This window comes from Erithacus rubecula (assembly GCF_903797595.1).
Source record: "Erithacus rubecula genome assembly, chromosome: 6".
In the NCBI taxonomy this organism is placed as follows: domain Eukaryota; kingdom Metazoa; phylum Chordata; class Aves; order Passeriformes; family Muscicapidae; genus Erithacus; species Erithacus rubecula.
Window position 1 is genome coordinate 56,693,552 of NC_136688.1, and position 26,215 is coordinate 56,719,766.

At 42.4% G+C, this 26,215-nt stretch overlaps 1 protein-coding gene across 1 annotated transcript; it reads right to left on the reverse strand.

Annotated features, from left to right (window-relative positions):
• Positions 1-4,448: 4,448 nt before the first annotated feature.
• NAA30 (N-alpha-acetyltransferase 30, NatC catalytic subunit) lies at positions 4,449-25,410 on the reverse strand. The gene is made up of 5 exons (XM_079308613.1): positions 25,329-25,410; positions 24,116-25,048; positions 16,657-16,780; positions 14,581-14,636; positions 4,449-7,854 (listed from the first exon to the last, which is right to left on the reverse strand). The coding sequence occupies exons 2-5, from the start codon at positions 25,043-25,045 to the stop codon at positions 7,717-7,719; spliced, it is 1,248 nt and encodes a 415-aa protein (XP_079164739.1). The 5' UTR covers positions 25,046-25,048; positions 25,329-25,410; the 3' UTR covers positions 4,449-7,716.
• Positions 25,411-26,215: the final 805 nt, after the last annotated feature.

Consider the following 26,215-nt stretch of genomic DNA (forward strand, 5'->3'; position numbering starts at 1 on the left):
ATTCCTAATTCCCATATCCTTGCCTGAGAGCCCCTTAATTTCAAAATTATAATAATTTGGAAGGAGGGGGATTACATTTTTCATTTCAAGAGGCTCCTACCTTTATTGGCAGACACCTGTCCTCCAAACCAGGACAAGGAGTCAAATCCCCAGCCCTGCACCCAGGTGCTCACAGCCAGACTGATGCCAACCCCATCCCTGCTTCACAGGCTGCAGGCAAATGGGTGGAATTCTTGCTGTGAACAGGCAGAAATGTGGGAAATGCCCAGGATACAGGGGGATGTGAGTGTGGCTGTGGTTTCATGGTCAGGGGATTGTTTTGCTCTCGCTGCTGGGGAAGGGGAGCCGTGTCCCAAGGCAGGGTGACAGCCAGGATGGGCAGCAGGGATTTACAAGTGCCAGTTAAAGCTCTTGCCTGTTCCAGAGAGGTTTCAGAGAGCTGCCCCAGCTGGGACAGCTTCTGGTGGAGCTGCTGTTTCAGGAGGGGTTTGCTTTATTGCTGTTTTGTTAGCTGTAGCCTACTGTGGTTCAACATTTCCCCCTCAAGTCCTAATTTTAAGGAAAAATCCAGTTTTTGTTTGGCAAAGAGAGGCAGTCTGAGCCTCGAGCCTCATCTGAGTCACAGGAGTCAGAGGCCCCATCCTGTGCCAGGACCAGCTCTCAGGATTAATCCCTGTGGCTGCAGAAAGTCCCCAGCAAAAGCTGCTTTAGCTCAAGTCCATGAAATCAGGCTCCTGTCACAGCCAAGTGCTGAAAAATGGGAATTCCCAAACCAAATCCTCACTTTGCCCTTTTTTGTGCCTTTCCCCTGCCATGTGATCTGGTGTTTTAGGCAGGGTAATGCTTCTCCAGGCCATTCTAGTTTGCACAGGGAGAAGAAAAACATGGAAGTTGAGCAGATTTCCTAAGGACACCCCTCCAGCACATCCCAAGCCTCCCATCTGTAAAGGTTTGGACAATCCATGTACTCCAAGGAATGATGTCAACACTTGCCTCTGAGGAAGCAGTTCTGATTTCCAGAACTCATGAATCCAAAGGATTCCAGCACACCCAGCCTCTCCTGCCTCAGTTTCCCCTTTTTCCTCCCTCTGAGGGCTGCAGCTCCTTCTCAGCCTGTCCTAAACCAGTTTGCCTGATGCTGACTGACAATGCATCCAATGCACACTGACAGAAAGGAGTTTTGGGGCTGGATACAACAAAAACAACCCCCTAGAAAATTATCTTTGCATTTCAAGGAGCTGAAATTTGCAGCTTAAAGAAATCTAAATCTCCCTGGAAACTTATTTACCAAGGAAAACTTACCCACAGTAATCTGTCCTTTGAGTGTTAGAACAGCTTGAAAGCAAAAGTTTGCAGAGCTCAAGCAGGAGGGGAAGAGGGATGAAGCCGGCAAAAGATCATTAAGAAGATGTTTAAAAATTTTTTTTCTGGAATTTGATTTTTATTTCCACACTTGGATTAAGCTGTTCAGCTGGTGAATTAAAAAACAGGAGAACTCATTCACAGGATCTGTGAGGAAAAAAGGGATCTTTCTGTAGGGTCAAAATGTTCCTGGGATTTTGAGGCTGAATGTTTTCCAAGAGCACTTCTTCCAAAGGACTTTGCAAGAACACACAGTAAACTGCAAAACAATCTCACAGAGACCTACAAAACTCCTGTTGGAGACATAGAAAAGTTATTTCCACAAGGACAGAGCCAGAGCACTGAAGTCTGACATTTCAATAAATGTATTTTTGGCCTATTTTGTCACGGTATGAAGAATACTGAGATTATAGAGCCCAATGCAAGGCAGCACCTCTGTCAATGTCTGCTCCATATTCCATTTGTCAGTTTATAAATGGAGCCATTGGAGTAATCTCTGCTTCATTGACAGCCTGGAGATTGCCAGATTTTCAATTTCCCTTCAATAAAACAAAACCAAAAAAAAAAAAAACTCCCAAGGAGAACACTTTTGCTTTTTAATCATATCCAGGCCTGTTTCCTGTAATGAAGAACTTCTTTTCCAGTCCCAAGAGAGCAATTCTTTGAATGTCACTTTCAGACAGTGAGATAAAAATCTCTGCTATTTGCAGGAAAAGGCTCTCACTGCCATTTGTGGCTTGAACCACTTCCCAATTTATTTGCTTTCTGAGGCTGTTTACATTTTCAGGCAGCCCAGCTCACTCATCCCTAACAAGCTCAGTTTATTGCTGCAAGAATGCAGCCACAGGAGAGATTTCAGACCTGAGGAGACCAAAAGGTTTGTGGATCGAGTCACCTGATTAAAAAATGGGTGGAAAAGAAAAAAAAAAAAAAAATCCCATTTTCTGGTGAATTCTATCACTGACCTGCAGCTGGAGCCACGGATGGTACAAGCCCTTCACTAGGGCTGAACCTGGAGCTGCTTTTCACTCCTGGAGACTCCAGGACTCCCAGATCAGCAGGGAGAGGGGAGATGAGGGAGAAGAACATCCTTCATTTGTCTGAAGAGCAGCTGGTTTTCTTCTTTATATAATTATCTCCTCCAGCAAAGCCTCTTGGTGGGAGTCAATGGGGTTGGAGAACACTTAGCCCAGTTCAGGAGTGACACATCTCCCCCTTCATCAAATGCATCCAACTCTGAGGGCTCCTTGTTTGTTCTTGCTGATATTAAAGACTAATTTTGATTTAGACTAAGAGCCTTTTCCATCCCTCAGGAGGGAGCTGTGGAAACATGAGAATATTCAATTAACTGTGTGCTCTAAATTACTCATGGAAAGGAGTGTGCTCACGTGGACAGGGCAGGGATTTTCAGGATACTGTCTGGAAGGGGGTTACATGGCTAATATAATATAATATAATATAATATAATATAATATAATATAATATAATATAATATAATATAATATAAAATAAATTTTTCAGGAGCAGGGCTACAATGATCTTTGTGGGTCCCTTCCAATTCAGGTTATTCTATGAATCTATATTATTATTATTATATTATTATTAATAATAATAATAACTTCAGCTTTTTATACTTTAACAAAGCTGCTCAGTCACCTACTTTTTAAACCTTTTTCTTAACTGGTATTTTACAAACAAACAAAAAAAGGGAGCAGCAGGTGGCATCTTATTACAGATAGAATGTAGAAACCAGTTATTCAATCTTTAGCCACTACTTCCTGTTTGTCACCTTCTCTCAGTGTTTGGCACCTGGAGAGAAACATTCACTTTAGCAGAAAGTAATTTACCTGTCCTGCTTTTGCTTTTTAAAAGAAAATGCCCCAAATCAAGGCAGAGAAAATAGGAATAACACCTCACAGAAAAGTTATGAAGCTGTTTAGATCTTTTTTGCTGATGCTCTCAGTGTTCAGTTTGGATTGTGACAGATAATTTCTTAAATCCAGGATGGAAATTGTGATGGATGCAGAGCTGGGGTTTAAATCTGGAGGTTATGTACTCCAGCCACCTGCAGGGACTGGAGAACTGCAGAATCATCCATTAGAATAACAGAATCATGGGATGTTTGGGCTGGAAGGGACCTTCCCAAGCCCCTGCCAAGGACAGGGACACCTTCCACTGTCCCAGGCTGCTCCAAGCCCATCCAGCCTGGCCTGGGACACTGCAGGGATCCAGGGGCAGCCACAGCTCCTCTGGGCACCCTGTGCCAGGAATTTCTTCCTCATCTCCAATCTAAATCCACCCTCTGTCAGTTTGAAGCCATTCCCCCTTGTCCTGTCACTCCATGCCCTTGTAAAATGTTTCTCTTTAGGTACTGGAAGCTGTAAGGAACCATAAAAGAAACTGGAAGGTGAAAAGCCTTGTAGGTCCTGGCAGATGAGCAGCAGCCTCTGGCAGGTTGGTTACAGCCCTGTCACCTGCACACCTCTAACACAGCCACAGGCACAATTGTTGGCAAATTCCCAGAGTTTTAGGGGCCTGGACATAATGGTAGAGGGAGTAAAGCTCAAAGTACATGAAAATACTTTGAGAGGATTTTAAAAGTATATTTTTTTCTAAGTACATACAGGATTCCTCTGCATGCTTTAAAAAGAGTTCTCAGCATTGCAAGGGCTGCAAGCAGTTCTCAATTCTTGCTTACTTGCAACCAAAATAATAAACCCCCCTCCTTACCTCCCAGGAAAATCCAGAGTGTCTGTGTTAGTCATGACTTAACAGCCATAAAAAAGGACCCATTTCAATTCTGCTGTGACACTGTTCAGATAAATGATGTTCAAGATGCTCCCTACACAGGAATGACAATTTTTAACTCAAGTCACGACAGACAGTTTTCTCTTGCAAAAATGTTCCCACCATTTCTCTGTCAGAGAATCCCAGAATGGTTTGGGTTGGAAGGGACCTTCAATGCCACCCCTTTCCAGTGGCCCAGGTTGCTCCAAGGCCCATCCAGCCTGGCCTTGAGCAAATGTGTATTTGCATTTTGTAGACAAAGCAAAACAATCATTAGAACATTCCCCTTGAAAAGGAAATAGATAAACAACATAACCATTTATTTGACTGCATTGTATTTAGACAACTTGTACATTTCATAACCCCATTGGTTTTGTTCTCATCAAAAAGGATAAAGGGACAGAAGAATATAATCCACTCAAAACAGCAGTCCAGTATTTTGAGATACACTTGCTATTTTCATAGATGCCCACCTGATACCTGAACTCCAACATAGGTTGTAATGTTTATACAAGACCTGAAGTTTTTTCAACACAGCACTGAGTTGTAGCAATGTCTTGCAGTGCCCTGAAAAATAGTTTGTGACATACTTTGCAACACCAATCTGATGATGCCTTGAAGGTGATGAACCTGATCATTTCTTAAAAAACAACATAATGAATGCAAACATCCAGACTGACATGTCAGCCAGTAGCAACATTTGGGCAAATTTAAATATAAAAGCAATCAACTCCTTAGTTAGATTTGTCAATGCAAAAAGGCAAGGGGGAGAGAACTGTGTTTAGCAACAGACAGGAGAAATAAGCAACTTTTCCTTGCTAGATTACTTTTGAAAACCAATGCAAATTCAAGGCTTCCCACTTGATTTCCTAATCCCAAGCAGTGCAGAGAATAAATCTGTTTGATAGGACCCAACACATGCAGCTTCAGTGTCTCCTGCAGTGAACTCTGACACTGCAGCCATGGCAGAACCTTGCAGGCCACGTGCTCTTTGAAAAATAAAAAAAAGAGACACCTGCACCTATTCTGCTCAGTATTTTCAACATGGGCATGGCAGCAACCACTTCTTACAACAACCAACCAGAATTGTATTTGAAGTTTGCTCCAGAGGGATGTTTTTGGCAGTGAGGAGGGATTTCAGCTCACCTCCAAGTCAGCTTTTGAATCTGAAGACACCCACGGCTTAAACATTAACCAAGAGAAAACTTGCCTGTCTGGCTTTGCAGATTAAAACCCCAGCAAGACACACAAGGCAGCCCAGTTTGCAATTTGTGATTCAAGCCCAACAGCTGCTTGCAAGGTCTGAAAGCTCCCTGATCCAGCTCCAGGGCAGTCCCCACATCCTGAACCACAGCTAAGGCAGACCTGACTCCATGGATTAAAGTCTTAACACTGAGCAAAACTGCTGAAAAGCCACCCAGAAAAACTGGCAGCCCTGGGGGAGCAGGGTAACAGAGGTTTTACAAGGCAGCAGTGGTTCCACACAGGCTTGAGGCTGAGCTCCAGCATGTCCTGGGAGTAACAGACCCCACTTACACCACTCTGCCTTGGGCACCTTTTTAAAGATGAGTTTTCTTTCCTGAGGGGAACAGACCCCCTCAGCACAGATGGTGTCTCTACAAGCAGAAAACTCAGCAGGGCCAATTTCCATTAAAAATCTTTATTTTCAAATACAACTCATGATTTGTACATGGTAAGAAACGTCCATCACCATGTGCCATTGGTCTGTGCAAAAGGCAGCTTTGCTCAAATCCAGTTTTCCTGCACAGGGCTCTTTCCCAAATGATACTGGAGGTAGGGGTTTTCTTGGTTTTGTTTTTAGTGTACAGTAATTAGCAAAAAATGAAAACAAACAAACAAAAAAAAACCCCCAAACCAACCCCATGACTGAAACCAAACCCTAAAAAGAAAAAAAAAAAAAAAAGTGTAGTAAGGCAAATCTGGAGAATTCACTTGATTCCATGAGAGTGGATTCACTGAGAAATCATCCTTTTGATCCCTGCATGGACCATTCACCTCAGAGCTGCACTTGATCCTGGTGGGTCCCTTCCAACTCTGAATATTCTGAGATCTCTGATTACAGAGGTGCTTCCACAAGTCACCTAATATCTTTATTTTTGTCTTTTAAAATAAAAAAAAAAAAAAAAAAAAAAAAACCAACCAAAAAAAACCAACCCAACTGATTTGTAGACCTGGGCTATGGAACCACACAGAACAAGAAAGCCTTGACACTGTCATTACTGAAAAAAATTGATGGGCATTGGTAAAATCTATGTAAGCCCAAATAAAGAAAGGAAAAAAAATAGAGAAAAAACAGAGCAAGAGTGAATGCAAGAAAGACAGAATTCCTTCCCTGCTGCTTTGATTTTAGAGGGGCAAAAAAATCCCCCCATAATTTAGCTCATGGAAGTTGAGAAAATGAGAGCAGCTAAAAATGAATACGATACACCTTGAAATTAATTTCCAAGACCAAGAACCAAAGATTGAAGCATTTTAGAACACTGAAGCAAAGCAATCTGAATCTGAAAAAAAACCTGTTCTATCTTAAAATAGCTGTTTCTCAGAGCTTCTAGCAATAATTTTGATTAAATAAAAATCATACCAATTTACATTAATTTTCTATATCTTCTTTTAAAAGAAGTCCCTCACTCTTTTAATGAAAAAAGTGCATCCAAACCCAGCAGAGATTTACTGGTGCCACCAGGTTCTTTTAGCAGCTACTCAAGGTTTTCTAAATAGCTCACACTTCTTGCTATAAGAAGGGCTTTCCAAACCCTTGTTTTTGGGAAAAGTATCCGAATTATAAAAATCTGAAATAATTTATTATCAAATCCAGAATTTAAATAAAAGCAGATTTGTTTTTTTTTAATTTTCCTTGCAAAGACAACTGAAGAAAGTAAAAGAATAAAAGCATGCACTCCAAACTGAGAGGTGAAGACAAATATACTTATCTATACAGGCACTGGCAGACGCAATTTAATGGTTACTCGTTGTAACACACACCCCACCCTACAATACATTTTTTCATTCACTAATCACTGAGGTACCAATATTTAAGAATGGAAAAATTCAATATTGAAAAATAAAACCTAAAATTGAAGCCTTTTTTTTTTTTTCTTCTTCTTCCCCAAAAAACTATGGCAATTTTTGTATGAAATGTTAGTATACTTATAGAATTTTACAATCTACGTTGGCTTTATTTTGAATTTTCGGGAACCAAAAGCGGCCGTTTCCCATCCAGGTTTTCTCAGATCAAAGGTTCACTGTGTGGATGTCCTAAAGAGTCAGCAGACTTGCAAATGAATGAACATATCTTGGCTATCACCTGGCACATCTGGCTGGTACCAAAAGGACTCGGAGTCTGAGACAATCGGCTTTAATTCGGAACAAATGCGCCATGCCAAAGTGCAACGAATGTGTGCGACACTCAATGGGACACTGACAGGTTTAAGAGCTGCATGGAAAGTACTAAAGTCCAACTTGCAAAGCAATTTGGGACAAATTGCATTTGCATGCAAAGGACAACTCTGCGTTGCTGGGACGTGGCTGCTGGCTGGACGGGGTCTCCTAACGCAGCCACAGCTTCAGGCGCAGTGCGTCCACTCCGTTTAAATAGTATCTGAACAGCCTCTTGTCTCGCACAAAACCAAGGTTTTCATAAAGTTTCAAAGCAGACTTGTTTGTGATTTCTGTTTCCAATACAACCTTGAAGAGAGAAAAGAAATAGAAAGAAAAAAAAAAAAAGTGTGGAGTGTTAGTCGGTAGTTGCAAGTATGCGATTGCTGAATTTCATTTCCAAAGGTTTTATTTCAAGGTATGTTTGTTAGCAATGAATGGAATTAATTTCTTCTTATCTTTACTTAATTAAGCAATATTTCTACATTAAGCATCCATTCCCACATTAAAAAAAATATAACAAAAGAGTTCATCCACAACTGTAATTGTAAACAACATTCAAGATTTTAGTTCTTGGCTGTAAACAGAATTTCAGTTCACCAGCTCATAATGAGGGTAAAAAACACAGCAACAAACAAATCCCAAACAGCCTCTGCCTCCCAACATCCTCCCCCCAAAGCTAAGCTACCAAAAAGGTTAGGGTCCAAAACATACTCTGAATGAGTAACTGAACTTCTGCACGTCACAGGAACTTGGCACATGAGGATTCACTTAATGATTTCATATCTTTGACCCCTGATTCCTTTGAATTAGATGTAGATAAAAGCTCTGAATTTACACCAGCTGTCAGACCCAATATTTGCAGTGAATATTTGTGCTCAAGAATCAAGAATCACAGAGGGTCTGGGTTGGAAGGCACCTTAAAGATCATCAGTTCCACCCCCCTGCCATGGGCAGGGACATCTTCCACTATCCCAGGCTGCTCCAAGCCTGATCCAACTTGGGGACCAACAAATACCCCAAACCCAAATCACAGTGCACACAAAGAAGAGTAAGCAGAGTTTTCCATATTTTTCCCCCCTGTGTTGCTAAGATCCCAGCTGCAGAAAGACTTGTCAGAAATAATTCAGACCAAACCCAAATCAAGACTCAAAATTGTCTCAGAATTCTCAAGCACAGGTAAAAACCTACAGTGGTCTTAACAAGACATTAATCACAAACCTTCAGAATTGTTTCTCTCTCTTTTCTCCACATGCACTGAACACAGCTCTGCCATAACTGACAAGCCCTGCACCCCTCCACATAATAAAAACTAATTCTGCTTCTTTACTGGTGTCCAACTGAATTATTTAAGGTTGTGCTATTAGTAAGAGATCCTGGTTGCACAGAACATGGCCTGAACTAGCAAGGACTGGGCTCCATACATCCCCTGACAGTGAAATCCATATATTACAGAGGAGCTGCTGGTCACTGTAGAAAGACCATGGAATGAAAATACAGGACCAAAACATCAGGCTGGACCTGGATGTGTAGAGCAGGTGAAATCCATCTGCTTCATGGCTTCTGTGGCCTTCCTGCCTTCAGGCACACATTCCCTTTCCCCTGGCCTCTCCTGCCAGCTCTCAAGGCTGGTTCCTGAGCTACCTCCAAAGCCACCAGGCAGAAAACTTTGCCTTTTTCTCTCCACAGGGTTTGTTTTCTGAGTGGCTAAGCCAGTGTGAAAGGGGGAGACAGCCAGTGGTTAGAATGGCCTGAAATTTGAGTCAAAAATCTAGATTAAATGGATTTCTAAATCTTGTTGGAGGTGACCAGCCTAACCACTGGTTGCCACATTTTAATGGGCACTTCCACCCGTGTTTCTCGGAGTAAGGATGTTGAAAGAACAATAAAGCTGGGGATAACAATCCAATGAACAATGTAAGACTTGGAAACAGTTCATTTTACAAAAAGGAACTAAGAGTCACACATTAAAATATTAATCACCATAAGTCCTTAAATTACAGCAGGGTAGCGTTGTAGCTGCACACTTAAGACAAACTAATTCAATTCTTAGTTTTGTGACAAGAATGAGAGATTGAATTTCTCTAGCTGGCATCTCCCAGAACACTACTGACAAGTCCTGGGAGCTGATGCAGTACTCCTAACATCCTTAATCCATTAAAATAGGTAACTATTCATCTGTAGCAAATTATGGAAGCACCATCATTTTGCTGGACAGGGCTATTTCCTACACATTGTACAACTTAATTCCAATTTAAACAAAACACTGAAGCCAAAGAAGGAATCTGACCTGTGCAGATCCACTGTGCAGAGAATTACTTATTTGAACTCTCAGCTACCAAGGGCATTCACTCTCTCAAAGGTTCAGTAACCTGGCAGAATGATGTAATAATTCTTTATTCAACTGCAAGCACCAACACCTGGCAATGCTAAAACACTTCCAGCACTGCAGGTGATTGAGCTGAAGGGAGTGGTTAAATGTTGAAATACAGGTTTGTTGGAATCCCACTACCTGAGTGAATGCTCATCTTGAAAGCAAATGCAAGAGATTTGCTCTGGTATTTCTAAGGAAGTCTCAGCACAATGAAAAGCAATTCCCTGATCTCAACATACTGCAGCTGAAGACATGTGTCTGCTATCTGAAAAGGAAACACAGGCATATTCTATTCAGATTTCATTAGGTTCTTTGGGTGAAGAACACATCTCTTCCTGGGTAAGATTTTCAAACCTTCAATTGTTACATTTATTTCTTCTCTTCTGGGTCGATTTTGTTGAACATATATGCCTGTTAAATCCTCTGATAACACAGTGACACCCCCCAAAGGGCAGCAAAGCTCTGGTTAGATTTAACAGCATTTTCTGCTCAAGTTGCAACTATCTGAAGGTTGTGACATTCTTTTATCTTGAATTTTATAACATTTTAGCTCAACTCTAATATTAACTGGGTTTAGAAGCAAGAAGATTTCTCTATTAAGAGTGAAGTGCAATGTTCCTTGTTGCTACATTTTCATACCTTGAATTTACTCCTAAACCAAAGCCAACTGGACTGGTCAAGCTTTTTTAATTCTTTAGTTCAAACTCTGAAGGAACTCAAGTTTAAAATCCCAAGTCATAGAATGGATACAGCCAAATCAAAGCACTCACAGAGGAGGTTGGTATTCTTACTTTTAAATCTGACAGATCATCAGACTCAAGTTATGAGGGGCTTGTCCAGTGTCTTTAATCAATTTAACTGCCTTAACTTTTAAAGAGAGGCACTACCCAAAATCTAACAATTCATACTTTATATGTTTTGTAGTTTAAGGAGAAACTAAAAATATCAGTAATGTAAGGATTTCAAATAGGATTCCATAAAAATAGACATTTCATTTTTAATAGTGTGGTGCTGAATTAAAATGACACACCAACTATTGTGGTCAAAAACTACTCTAAATCACCCTGAAGTTTCAATGGGAAGTTCCATGAGAATCTGTGGCTCCCTTTCACATTCTAAATTTTTGCTTTAAAAACCAGTTTTTGAAGTCCCCACTTACTGGAGACTTATTTTCCTTAGTTACCACTTGCATGGTACATTACTTCAGTAATATTATGTGAACAGATTGTCTGCAGATTCCTCAGTCATTTGGTAGAGATGGAAAACCTGCATGTGAACAACTCCTCCTTTCTAATAGTAACTAAGGGATGTAACAGTTCCACAGGATGGTCTTCAGCTGTAGAGTTTTGGGAAATTGCTTGCCAGCAAAAACAGTACAAAAAGCAGCCACACACCCACCCTGCTGTAGTCAGCAAATGCTTTTCTTTAACTGGAAGAAAAATATTTCCAAAATTTTGGAGTTGGAAGTAGAACTATTCACCCTCACCTGATTTATATCCATAGTTTTCACCTTTTCTATATAAGCAGCTCATAGTTATTCTAAATCACTGTGATCTACTGGAAACTCAGCCCATTACAGTTCACTACCCCAAATATCAGAATTCATGAACACCAAATACTTGAGAAAGTCACAAAAGTAAAAACAATACAAATGAGAGACCCCAAAGTTCTGTAATGTTCCATGCACACTCCAGCTGGAAGCTGCTGTTGAGTACTCTCTTCAGGCCTGAAGGTTATTTCTGGTTCAAGCTCCCACCCCCAGCACAGATCACTTCCCTGGTTTCTATTCTAATGTAGGCCATGGCCAGCTCCTCCCCTGCACACAGATTCCATTCCAGGCAATTCACCTCCTCACTCACTCACTCCACAGCTTTCCCAGAGAAACCACCCCTGTGGAAAACTCTGCACCAGCAGAAGCTGCCTCTGCTGATTTCCCACTGTAAATCACTCATTCCTGCACTGCTTTATTCCCACTAAAACAGCCTACAGGGGGAAAAAAAATGTCCTTAAACACCAGAACATTGTAGCAGGCTTTGAAATGTCACCTATCAGCTGAGATTTGTCAAGATTTTCATCTGTGGTGCTGTATAAGTCTTTTGTTTTTCAGGACTCAATGCTGGTACCTTCAAAGCCAAATCCTTGATACTTTGAAAAGCAACACACTGTGTGATGCATTTATCAGATTATATGCCACAAGTTATTAAAATTAAGTCTATTTACTGCATCTATGCCATAATTAGATTGAAGGCAAGAGTTTCCAAGCAGCTTTTGGAAATTTTTCATGACACCCACAGCTGCATATTCATGTTTTTAATCCTATTCCAAGTAAGTTTCAGAAAATAGCATTTTGTTTTTAATTGCACTCCATCTTATCTCAAAGAGCAGTATCTTTTTATTTCCATCAGGATTTTGATTTTATTGAAAGATGTAGAAAAATACCTTAAAAGCTGCAGGGATAATTAAACTATTTATACACCTCACACAGACAAATTATTGTGATGCACTACTCTGTGTTTGATGAGTTTTAAGCACCAATTAATCAGAAACTGATCTCCTGACAACTGTTGTGAAAACAGGTGAGAGCCAAGAGTTGGGCAGAGCTTTTCATGGGTGCTTAGTTAGATTTTTCAGATTCTGCTCTGACTGAAAACTCATGTAGTACAAGTAACCAACACCCTTATTCTGCACCATTTTGGGTATGTGGAAGAAGCCTGATTGGCAGCAAAGAAAAAAAAAAAAACAAAACATGGAAACATTGGCTGTTTGGTTGTGGATAACCTATATGTGGAAATAAACAATATAAATAAAAATAAATGTGGGTGTACCTCAAATGAAGGTGCAGAAAAATCAGTAAAATACTCTGCTTGTATTCCATGCTCCCCAAAGGGCTCACAGTTCAAAATTTAGTGGCAGCACAAGACTCAGCTGGTGCAAAAGCACCCCAAAAGCAGTTTGGAATCATAATTTACAAACAGCAGCTCCCAACACATGGCTGCCCCCATCCAGCACACAATTCAAGGAGTCTGCATGGCAGTGCCTTTGAATAAAGAGACAGAATCTGAGAAATGCCCTCTGCCCCTGGTCCAAAGCATTTATACAGCACCAGAAATGAAAATCAGTGACTAAGACTTCATGAGGCCTCACTGCAGACCTGCAACCCTTATCACATTTATTTCATGTTTATGGAAATAAACAGCAAAAAGGGATCTTGGATTAATATGAGAGTGGTAGAGGAAAAAGACAGACACAGAAGAGGTTACAGTTAGAGGTCAGCTGTTAGACAGTGCAATCTAGAAATGAATTTACAGAAGTAGCACACAGACATTCAGAAATTATACACTAATTACTGCAACTCAGAGCTCAAGTAGAAACACTCAGTTCTACTTCTGACTGTCCAATAACAGTGGGCAATTCCCTTCTCTGCACCTCACTTCTGCAGCTGTGGTGTGAACACTGTAACCTCAATCCCCAAGTATTTTGCAATTTTTTTTGAATCTTGACTAGTCTAGAAATGGGAAATCAACTCAAGACCATAGTGGAAAGCAATGGGGAAAACAAACCAACCAACCTCTTGGTTAGTTCAGTGTAGGCAAGCAGTTCAAGAGATTAGAGGAAAGCATTTTGGAAACCATGAGAGAAGCAAGAAGCCAAAATAAAGAACTTAAAAGAATTACAGACTGCACTGTACTGCCCAAGTACAACATAAATTAGAAGGTGAGGGGGAAGAAGACACCAACAAGCAGAGGCATGAAGGGATCTGAAGAGAAGAATAAATCTCCCAATGAATGAAGCCAGAGCAGAGGCAGGGATGGTGCAAGAGGCAAAACACAAGTGGAAAAATAAACTGGAGCGTGTGCCAGAAGTCCTGGGACACCAACTGGAGCTTTGCATAAGAAACAAAGACAATTGAGGGAGCAGCTAAAGTGAGATAACAGAGAGATCAAAGGGTCATTAACTATGACACACTGAAATGACAGTGATGACACATCAGGAACAACTGCAGAGTGCCAAGGAGATGGAATTAAAGGACAGATAACCTGCTTAAGGAGGATGGATGGATGCAGGGAGAGTTCCTCACAAGTTAAACAAGGCACATAACCATAGAGGTGCTTTATGTATATATTTATACTTTAAAAAAAGCAGGAACTGCAATCTGGTAAAAGAGTAACAACTTTTAGGGCAGGGAGGTTTTGTTTCAGAGACTCTCCTTGCAGGTCTGTGTTGCTGTGCTAACAGCACACTGCTCTGCTCTGTGCAGTGTCAGAACAGCCTGATGAGTGGCTGTGATAAATCCACATTCTGCAGCAGCACAGCACACACTGTTCTGTGGCTGTGTGTACTCTGAAGGGATGGCAGGGCCACACAGGACATGCTCATCCCACTGCTCAAACTGGGGCCCTTGCAGGAAAATGAGCCTGAGTGAAGGCTGAGGCAGGTGAAGTGCTGAATTTCAGCACTTAGGACAAATTTAGAAAGTCCATCTCCTATTTGTGCCATGCTTGGGTTTTTTTTCCTATTTATTATAAAGGAGATTCTTACCAACTTATTTCCCACCTAAAAAAAAAAAAACCTCTTGTAGAAGAAAAACCTGTGAAATGAATGCATATACAAGAGAGTGCAAACCATTTATATTATGAAAATTTTGATTATAAAAATCTTACCTCATCACAATCTCCTTCAACCATAGCATAAATAGCTTTCTTAACCAAGTTTGTACCTGAAACACAGATTTCAGTAAGTGTCAGAGTTGCAGTGCAAAACAAAAATGCCAGTTTATATATGACTAATGTGTGCTACCTACATGACATGACACCTGGGGAAAGCAGGGAGGAAAGAAAAACAAGGAGTTGCAATCAAGCTGCAGTCTCAAGTTTGAACACTAAAATAATCTGTGAAGTTATCCAGAGACTCAGCTCAAGTGCAAGATTCTTGTAACACAAGGATATTAGAAACAGGCTGCTAAGCTCAACATGGTGTTAAATATAGCCTTCCAAGATGTGATTCATTCCTTTTTGTTGCATTTAAAGTCAAAATCTGCTGGCACATACTTGAAGGACATTCATCTTCCATGGGAATTTCCCCTTACTAAAACAAATACTTCTATTAGTAACAGAACTTATGAAACCATTGTTCTTATGGCTCACTCCCATTTGGGTTTGCTAGTGTCTAATAATATTCTTGAAACACATCCCTTCCCCTCAGTTAAGCATTAGTTTCATTTTTTTTATCGTTATTTGCCATCTATTTCACAAGAGTTCTACAAATGTAATATCCCTACCTGTCTGTAGAATTGGGGAGGAGAAATTGAAAGTTGATTTCAAAGTTATTAGTGGAAAAAATTGCTGTTCAGTGAAATTGCATAAATTTCACTTCCATATGAAGGCTATGGAAAAGGAAAAAAAACCCCAAGGAATCTACAGAATGTTTTAAAATATTCTCAAAACTTTAATCAATTGAGATTTTTATTGAATGTTATGATAAAATTGTTCTACATTTAAAGCAGACCCTCAGATTAACACCACACTTTGAAAAACACCAAGGTGGCAAATGTAGGAAAAAGTCAACATATAAGAATAAGCAAGGTTTTAAAGATAAATTCTATGTATGGAATTCTAATTTAACAAACTGACTAAAGTGAGGGCAAAGTCTTGCAGTGATCTTCATAATAACAGCATTAGCTCTCATTTACTTCTGAATCCAAGCATCTGCAATTAAATTATGGCAGACTCCTTCATGACTCAGCTAAAAGGAAAGGAGAGACAGTGATTTTTCAGTATCCTGTTCCTCTGCTCCACTACAGAAACCAACAATGGCTTTTGAATTGCACTGGGGAAAGAAAAAAATCTGCACTTGCTTCAACAGTTGTGGTAATGTGTTTTTTTGGAGGGTTTTTTCTGGAAGAGAGCAAACACAATGATACATTCTGCAATGGATCACTGTATTTTTTGATTGCAAGTAATTTTCTGTCTTTAATCACAGAAGCATGAGCTGTTCAGTGTGGATGAGTGGTGAAGCACAGTTCTAAGCTTTGGAGCTGAGATCTACATTTAGTTAAAAATACCTTACAAAATGTAATTTCACAATAACCAGCATGAAAAAATTAAGTTCCATAAGAACAGATATTTAATTAAGCCAACTTGGCTAACTGGTGTTAGAATAAAAATCCCTTCAGCAGGGCAAAACTGATTAATGAGGAAGAGCAAACTCCCTGCCAAGAGTGATTTCCTTACCAGTAACTTCCCAACAAAACAGATCTCCATTTCAATCATTCAAATAACAATACACAGCTCTTTTTCTTCCCTGATTAATACAATAATGAGCTCCATACATTCTCCCTGATGGGTAATAGATGCATAATTTATAGGGGGAAGTCAGGAAATAAGTTCACTGTAAAAGAGGAGCCCGAACACAACATGGAAATACAGTGATGAGGGCACACACAAAACCACAAAGCAGCTGCCACTGTTGTTATGGGGCAGTGGTAGAGGCAGAGGGGGCTGCTGCCTGCCTTTCTTTTTAGCCTTATCAGATCCCAGGTGTGAACTCACAGGGCATTTCAGGTCATTTTAACAAAATCAGAAAAGCCACTGGGGAGCTGGTGTGGTTGAGTAAGGCAGGGATGACACACAAAGAAAGCACCACATCCTAAAGTTCAGTGCAGCTTAAATCTTTATGACAGCTACAGTTATCCCAGCTAGAGGATTTAAGGAAGAAAGAACAAAAAAGGCTATTCTTACCAATTCCTTTTCTTCTGTATTTGGAATCCACTGCTAACATGGCTATATAACCTCTGCGGAACATCTTTTTGTGCATATCCAGCTTGCAGACGATGGCACCTACACACTCCTCACCTACCATGGCCTTAAAGACAAACATACACGGAGGGAATTCTCAGTTTGGGATCCACAGTGCTGCCAAAAGCAGTAAACCAGTTCATTTTTCAAGTGAAAGAACCACACAAAATTTGTTTGTATAAAGGTATGAAAAGGTAAGGATGTAAATTTTAACAGCGTCTCCAAAAAGTATTATTATGATTAAAAGACTTAATTGCTTTATTACATTCCAATAAAGTTCCAAGTCAATTAACAACCAATGAAATTGTTCCTGGAGAGAACCACACTATCATTTCACAAAGTCTACAGGCAAGAACACGTGGGATTAAAAAGGGAAAATAAATAAAATAAAAAACCAGGTTAAGGCATAAATTACACTTTCATATAGGTTTCTGCAAAGGAAAAAAGTCCATTCCTGTTTCATAGTGATCTGAATTTTCCTGTGCAAGGGCTGTGGTAGGTAACATACTTAATTTTTGTCTGGTATTTAACATCAAGGCCACAAAGGATCAGAGAAAAGTGTTGCTGCATTTAATCTTTAGACAGTGTCTTTTTCAGTCATATGACACCCAGAGAACAAACAAAAAAGCACAGTTAATTTCACAGACTTTAACTATTGGGAGATTTGGTTTGTTAAGAGCTATGGACTGGCAGTTAATCCCAGTGGCATTGTCACAGTAACCGTGGTCAAGGAGACGTCGGCATTCTGAAATATTACCAAGAAAAACCCCAAAAAGGAAAGGACCCAACTCCTCCCCAAACACTCATCAAACCACTTGCACACCCACTGTGTTCACCAAAATTTTAGCATGAGAGAAAGGAGAACTAAATCATGTTAACTGCAGTGTTAGGCAGCATAAGGGATTAATGACATTATAACCTGCAGCAGTAAAACTGAGTAGTGCTGCAGAGTGGGACAGTATCCAAGGGGAAAACAAATTCCTGTGCACTCAGGAAAGATGGGCAGAGATAAAAAGAAACTCAAAATTTTAGATATGGGCGTGTGAGTGGATCCACAGCCTTTGACAGACCTGCAGGGAAGACCAGCCTTGGGCCCAAGTGCAGCAGCTAAACCAGGACTACAGCACATGACTGGCACAAGCATGTGCTGGCACTAGAGCTGCTGGATAATCCAAATTTATGACTTAAGACATGTCAAATGAAATGGACTTGCTAGAGCCAGCACTGCCAGGGCTCAGAGCAGCCACCTGTGAACCCAGAGCTCACTACTCCCAAGCCTGTGGTATAAACTCAATCACCTGAACCTTCCTGCACAGCTTGTAGGCTAAAGCTCCAGGGACAGAAGATTCCTTCCTGCAGCTCATACTGCAGAGGCACAGCCTCTTCACCCCAAAAAGAATGAAGCATTTGAGCATCTCCACCTGGATGGTGGGTTATTAACCAAGTCAGCTGTCAAACAGGAGCTGCAGCAAAGGTGAAATGAAGCAGCCAAAAAAAGTACAAGCTGCAGTTCCAAAGCCCTATGATGCAGAATGATCCTAACTCCATTTCTATTGTAGCTGAAGCAAATATAACTATTGCTAAGTTTTTATTTGGCAGGAAAACCCATTTCAGCAGTATCCAAGAACAACCCTGAACAATCTAATCAGTGGTTCTTAAAACAACAAACAGAAACTGTAGCATGATCTAACTGGACTGAAACACAGAGCCTCTAAGCAGTCTTTCATTTGTTCCAAAACAGTTTATTCCACAGAAAAGAGAAGCTGTGCTCCTACTCAAACAGTGTATGCAAAGTTTCAGCTCAAGGCAAGTTCTGTATCTCAGCTCAGACCTGAGAAAAGCAGGGAGTTAAATAAAGAGTATCATCAGACAGACTGCTCAGAACATTGCTATAATTATGCAGAGTACCTAGATGTAATCTTATACCTCACTAAAAGAAAAAAAAAAAAAAAAAAAAAAAAAAAAGCACACCACAAACTAGCAAAGTTGTTCTTTGCCCTGGAGTGAACACGTGCAAACTGTTGATCCTAACAGTTATGTGGAGAATTTTTAAGAGATATGTTTGGGGTTTTTTAACATGCTTCAGGAGCAGTGACAATCTAGACTTTTCATATCTGAGCTCTTTCTGGTCCAAGGCACTTTTCAGAAAAGTTATATTCATGAATCATATATTTAAAATGCTAAATGAACAGCAAAAGAATTTTGTTTCAATGATCAAAGAAGCAAATACCCACTGGTTTTACCACTGCTGCCAGAAAGCTGAATAAAGAATGACTCTGTTAGCAGTTCTCCAAACACTTACATCTATTTCTGTCTTTAGGCAGGTAAGTCTGGCAGTTAATGTACACCTGTTCCACTTACAAAGGGAATGCTGCATTTCCACCTCATTTAGAGGGGGTTTTGCTGCTTTTCCTCTCCTTTCCAACCTTATCTAAAGCTGGAAATGATTCTAAACCGTGATGCAAAACTTTGCAATTTAATTTCCTGGAGAAGGTTAAACTGTGTGGAAAAAAAAAAAAAAAAAAAACCCAACAAAAAAAAAAAACCCAGACTGAAATAGGGAGAGTCGTGAGCAGGGAGGAAAAGTAGCTCCCACACAACATCATTTAGGAAAAGATAATCATGGGCCAAATTTTCCTTTCAGGTACATGAGGGTACTTCTAAACATGCAATTTTCTACAAAGAGAATTCAGCTTAAGTCTATGTTATAAACTCCACAGAGTACTCTAAGATTTACTCCAATACTAGGTTATTAGTAGCAGGATTAACATACATGAATCCAAATCCAATATTTGCATCATCTTTGTTCCTATGAATAAGTTTAAATGCTTAAAACAAGCCAGATTTTAATATACTGGAAGAGCTAGTAGAGAAATGTCTGTAAATCAGCAAGAACATTACTTTTCATAGAATTAATCAATTTGTATTAATTTCATTATCAAAGATGGCTTTATGTCTGTCAGCCACAATATGAGTATGCATTTAGTAACCAGATCCTGTGAATTTTGTTTAAAGGAGACTAAACCAGCCAACTAGCCCCAAAAGAGAAACATTTTGCAATTCAAACACAGCAGAAGCTGCACTGTATTTTCCTTTCACACCTTCACCAAAGTCCATCCCAAAATCTCCCAGCCCCAGCTGGGTAGGAGCTGACTCACATTTAGGGATCGTGTTACCGAATGCCATTGGATCCATGCAGGGTAATGGTTTTAACCTCAGTCTGGCACTTCAGCCACAGCTCACCCACTGCTTCCACTCCATGAACCTGGACACCAGCATCTCCCTCCAGAGTGAGGAACACCCCCTGGAACAGCTGCCCTGGCTGGTGTCACCTGCTCAGGTGCTGCAGGGATTTCAGTTTGCAAAGATCCACCGACACTGAGAGACTGTCTGAAGGTATGAGCACTCCTAAAAACAAACTGGAATACTAAGTTTGCAAATTCTCCTACAAAACAACTTTTTCCTACACCTGCTACGAGGTCAGGAAGACTTCTCAGACAACCTCCTAACTTTTCTGGTTCTTCCTTTAAGCCCCAGGTTTTCCACAACTGAAGAGCAGGGATGATGTCTTACAAGTCTTAATTTCCAACACACCAAGACTCTTGAATCAAATCCAATTTTAAGAAAATGCAAAGCATTAGTATAAAACAAGACTTAACTGCAGTCATTTAGGATTTACAACACATTTAAAACCACTTACATGGAATTAATAGGTTATTTTTAAACTTGTGAAAGTTTAAATTATAAATGCTGCTATAGCTAGTGGCAAAGTTAAGAACCCAATAAAAGCACAGATTTTCTAGATTTTTCTTAAAAGGCAGCTGAGTGGTACAGTGAATTACAGGAGAGGTTACAACACTCTGCCAGAACTCTGCTTTTATTACATTCTCTCTGATTCAAACTCTGGTAGAGAGCAGGGTTGCCTAAGCTCACCTCTCCCACGCTAAAGGATTTTGAAAACAATTTTCTGAAATATTTAATTTATCAGTCTGAAATGCAAGCTTCAGAACTTTAGCACTGCTAAGACTAGAAGCTACAAAATCACTTTAAAAGAAAGCTACAACGTTGAAAATGCATTTACAATCCATCTGGGGACAAAGATGTAACATTGCTTAAAAATACTTCACAGGAAACACAAGATGCCCCTTGCTCCTGTCATTTTTTGGCAGAGTGATTATCATTTGATGAGAAACTGGGCTGACAGAGCTTCTGAGAATAAGTAAAAACCAGGCATTTACTGGGCACCCACACCTAATACACAGTGCAAACCTGCTTTTCTGAAGAAGGGCAAAACATGAGTTGAAGCAAACAGTTGGGAGTTTTACAAAATCCCAGAATGGTTTGGGCTGGAAAAGACCTTTAAGATCATCTTGTTCCAACCTCCTGCCATGGACAGGGACACCTTCCACTGGAAGTTTATAGAGGAAAATGTTATTACCTTGCCACAGCCCAGATATTGCTGCAGTGTGACACCTCAGCACTGAGCAGTATTCCCAAATTGCTACCCCAAAAGTCAAGGTAACAGTTATGTGGATAAATTAGATATCGAATTTAATAGGGTTTTGATATTTCCAGTATCTCCAGGTCCTTTAAAGTGCAATATTAGCTTTTTATTTGAGTGTACAGTTAGGAAGTGGTTTGAGCCTGAAGAATTCTGGTCACTATTGACCAGTCAGGGTTGGTCCTCTGCCTTCCCTTCAGCTGTGCACTCCCATCTCTTCTCTTCCACCAGTGCCTGGCACATCCTACAGGAATATATTTGGAGCTCTAAACCAAAAGCATCACCCTAAAAGAGCTAAATACACACACATTTACAAGTATATGCTGGTCAGAGGGGTATCTTGGCTCCCAAAAATCACAGAAACACAGGAGCTGGCACAAAGAAGGAAGGGTGAGTTGAAGAGAAAAGAAAAAACAAACACCAGGCTGGGCTGCATCAGCCTTTAGAGTCACTGAGTAACTTGGGAAGGCCAAGCCAACATTCAACAAGTTTCAAATCCATGCAATAAAGTTAATAATGTCCTCAGAAAATACCTTTGCATTGTTAGAACAGGGAAATTATGTTTTAGGTGGTCCACTGAATAAACCACCAGAAAGAGGAAAGTGCTGATTACTCAGGGAAAATACACACCCCATCTTAAATTTCAGGGTGTCAGTCCTTTCCCCTTGTAGGGGGGAAAAGGAAAGGTGCCATGACAGCACAGGGAAGACAGGTGAATGTGCTCTGGAAGAGTTTTCAAATGGTGATGGTAAAATTCAGTAAAGGAATTGATTGAACCCTTGCAGATCTTTTCCCAAATACTATCAAATCACAGGCTAAGCCCTCTTCCCAAAACACTCAAAACCTGAACAGCCAAAACCTGAAACCAGAAGGGTGTGGGGCTACAAAGCATTAAAGACAAATGGTTCTCTGAGATCAGGCACTAAGCTTCATGCTCAGCATCCTGACACTTCTTGCTAATTGAAATATGCAGTCCCTGACTGAAGAGAAATATTTTAAAGTGATTTATTGGAGAGAATCCATTAACTGCAGGAACAAATGATATTTAATAGAACAGAAAGTTTTCAAGGCAACCTCTAAGAAACAAACCTCAAAAGTATTAAAACCAGTCACAAAAAACCCCAACACCTGAATTTGACTCAGCATGCTGCAAGACCTTCAAATTATTAACAGATAACAATTTGTTGGCTTTAGATATTCACAGACATATATTATTCTCTACACTTTTATGTACTTCACATTGCTTCACCTTTCCAAAAAAAGGCAAATTCATTGAGCTCAAGAAGTTTTGTTGATTCTTCAAGGCTATCAAAAAATGAAACTGTCACTACAAAATAAGCTTTCTCTTCCTTGAGTGATATCTTACTCTTTAAATGCACTTATTAAAAATCATCTGTTTTAGTTCTCTGTCAAACAACTTGTCACTGCTCTTCTCACAACAAAATTCTCCAGTTATTCCCTGACAGAAAAAAAACCCCAAACCCATAATGACTGAAAGTCTAAACAAATGCATTGTGATCTAGGAGTATCCAACATTGCCTTGGCACTACCAGGGCACACCTGATGCTCAAAGTAAGGACTTGTACTTCTTGAGCATTTTACTCTCAGTATGAAGTAAATCAGCCACAGGCAGAGCTCAGTGTCTGAAGAACATCACTGTGCTCTGATCAGCATCCTTGTAATGGCAAACATGACTTTGCATCCAACAATGCTCTCCAGTATTTTCATATTCTGTTTTGTTCCAGAAGGTCAACTTCTTGCTTTGCTCAACTTCCTGTAATCCTACTGTATTCCCTCTGCAGGGTTTTGAGAGGCACAGAAAACCCTCCTATAAACCATGTCAATCCTGCTATAAATTGTAACAGATCCTAAAGCAGGAACATACAGGAAGTTTAAGGGCAGATGGACTCCATTAGCCTCACCTCTTGTACTCATATTCTATCAAAATTTCAGAGATATCCTTGAACTGAAGGGTGTCTTGGCTCTGGCTAAATCAGACTTTACAGAGAGATGTCAAGGCTTAATTAAAACATCAAGAGAGACAAATTCATCATTTTCTTTAGCAAGGAAGTGCCACAAACTCCCCTAAACGTTCTGTTTTGCAGCTGTAAGTGTTCCTATGAGCCAATCATGCACATACACTCCTCAGGCCAATTTCTACTCAGTTTCATTTACCTGTGGATGAATTATTATCCTAAAAGCCTGCAACTGAGAATCTAAAAGTGCTAAACATTTAGGAAGGCAGGGGGGCAGCTAAACCAGCATTTCAATAATGCAGTAGGAAGAATACAACACTAAATATGCTGTTAGTGCAGGGAGCCAACGTGAGGATTCCTGCATGCTGTGAGCACTCTCACACCTGTAAAAGCAACACAGTTGGACTTGTCTTTGTCAAAGTAAGCTCACAGATCAAAAAATCTACTAAACCTTTCACAGTGCCTCTCCACCTATCACTTAACATTTCTGTGCCAGCCCTGCTTTAGTCAGTTTTAAAACCATTGTGCAAGAATTACCAAGCAGTTACAAGGCATTAGTGGACTAAGTACTTTCTTTTTTAAATCTAAGCCCAGGAACTGAGAGAGAACCATAAAATGAGCTACCAAAGGTCACAAAAGTCAATGTCAAAACCAAGATTAGAAGCCCTGAATTTCTGGATCCTAGCCCTGTGCTCAAGCCCTTTCCCCACCATTTAAAACATGTGTTAACAAATGTAGAACTTCGGCCACATGCTTTACTTGCACGTGCACAGGTCACAAGGGAACAGGTATTTCCAAAAAACCTCGGCCTTACCCACAAAAAGATTATTAAAAGTATTTCCACAAAAGTCAACCCCTTCAGCCTCTCCTCCCCAGCCCCAAACCACTCCCAACTCCTGCCCTCCCTGCTCCCCTCGGCACTTACCAAAAAGCAAAGTTGTGGCCAGTTGTGGATAAAATACCTATATGTGTAAATGGAGTAGGGTTCAGACAGATCTTTGGTGATCAGTCTCATGATATCGGGCATCTGCAGCTCTGACTCATACTGGACGTATCGTATCGTTAGGTCCTCCTCGGGCTGACAGTCCGTTCCCGAGCCTTGCAAACTGCAGGCTGCTGCTAAGGACCCGGAGAGTTGCTGCAGGGGCTCCTCCTCCTCCTCCCCTCCTTCATCCCCCTCCTCCTGCTCTTCCTCCTCCAAGCCAGTCTCTCCTGCCAGCCCATTGCGGGCTGCAGTCTTAGCAGCAGCAGTCGTGGTTGTGGCAGCAGGCTGGCTCCTGTCCCCTTTGGCTGGGGGAGAAGGAGGAGGAGAGGGTGCAGTCCTTCCCTGGGGAGGGAGGTGGTTGGCGTGGGGGGACGAGCAGGGCGCTGCGCTGGGGGGCGACGACTGCTGCTGTCCGGAGCCCATTGTTTTGCTGGCTCGCTTGTTCTCCAGCCCCTCGGGGGCCGCCCCTGCCTCCGAGGCGAGGATCTTGCCCTTGAGGGAGGCGCGCAGGTGCCGCAGCTCGGGGCTGATGAGGCCGTTGAGCTGGTGGTTGTGGTGCGGGGGGTGGTGGTGGTGGCGGTGGTGGTGGCGGTGCTGCGGGCCCCCCTTGCCGCCCTCGCTGCCTCCTCCTCCTCCTCCTCGCTGCTGCTGCTGCTCCCGTCCGCCCGCGGGTCCCTCCTCTTCCTCCTCCTCTTCGGCCTCCTCGTCCTGGGCGCCGGTGCAGGCGGCGGCGGCGGCGGCATAGGAGGCGGCGGAGGAGGAGGAGGAGGAAGCAGCCCCCCCTCCTCCTCCTCCTCCTCCGGGGAAGGGGGAGAGCGTGTCCCCCTGCGGGGACAGGACGCTGCTAGGCCCCGGCGGTACCTCGGCCATGTCCTACAGGAGAGACCGACACAAACTCACCGGGGAGGAGGAGGAGGAGGGCGCCAAACCCAACGGGGGGCGACGGGAAGGTGGGAGGGAGGCGCGGCGGCCTCACGGGCCGCGCTCGGCGGGGAGCGGAGGGGGGGGCGCGAACAAAGGCACGCGCGGTGCCCGGGCCGCGCCTCGCCGCCCCGCCGCCCCCTGTGGCGGCTGCCCCGCTCCCCCCGCGGGCGCGGGCGGGGCCGTTCCCGCAGCGCTCGGGGCCCGCGGTCCCCCCGCCGCCGCCACTCACCGCCGCGTCTGGGCAGCTCCCGCTCCGCCGCCGCCAAGCGCGGCCGCCGCGGCCGTAAAACCCGCGGCCAGTTCCTGTCGGCCCTTACGACACTTCCTCCCTTGGCGGCGGCGCCTGGCGACGGCGGGGCGGGGCGGGGCCGGTCCCTCAGACGGGTCCCGGTGCGGGGAGCGCGGGCCTGGGGCGGGGACGGGGTCACCGGGGAGGGGAGTCGGTCTCAGGGGATCGGAATCATCTCTGAGATCGCCGAGTCCAGCCTATGGCTGAACACATCCAGCCTTTCACACACTCGGTATCCTCCTGGCGGGAGCCACAGGGATCACGGAGTCCAGCGCCTGGCCCTGCACAGACACGCCAACAATGCCCCCCTGTGCCTCAGAGCGGTGTCCCAGCCCTGGATTCTGTCGGTCTGTCTGTCCCATCCCCTGGGCAGTGCCCAGCACCCTCTGGGGTAGAACCTTGCCTCATTCCAACCTAAACCTCTCGTGGCTCAGCTTGCTGCTGTTCCCTGGCTCGGACCCTGCCCCTGCACCGCCTCTCCTGAGGAACTTTGGCCGCTCTGGGGTCTGACCTGCGGGCTGGACGGACCGAGTGTCCTCAGCTGCCCCTCATGAGCCCCTCCAGACCCTTCCCCATCCCTGAGGCCGCCTCTGGATGCTCTGGAATAGCTGAGTGGCTTTTAGTTTCATCACCTCCAGGGCTGGTGACTCCACCACTCCCCTGGGCAGTCCATTCCAATATCTAATCGCCCTTTCTGTGAAAAAATCCTTCCTAAATCCAACCTAACCATCCCATGTCTTAGGAGTGTCCTCTTGTCCTGTCCCTGTTCCTGGAGCAGATCCCGACCCCGGCTGTCCCCTCCTGTCAGGGAGTTGTGCAGAGCCACA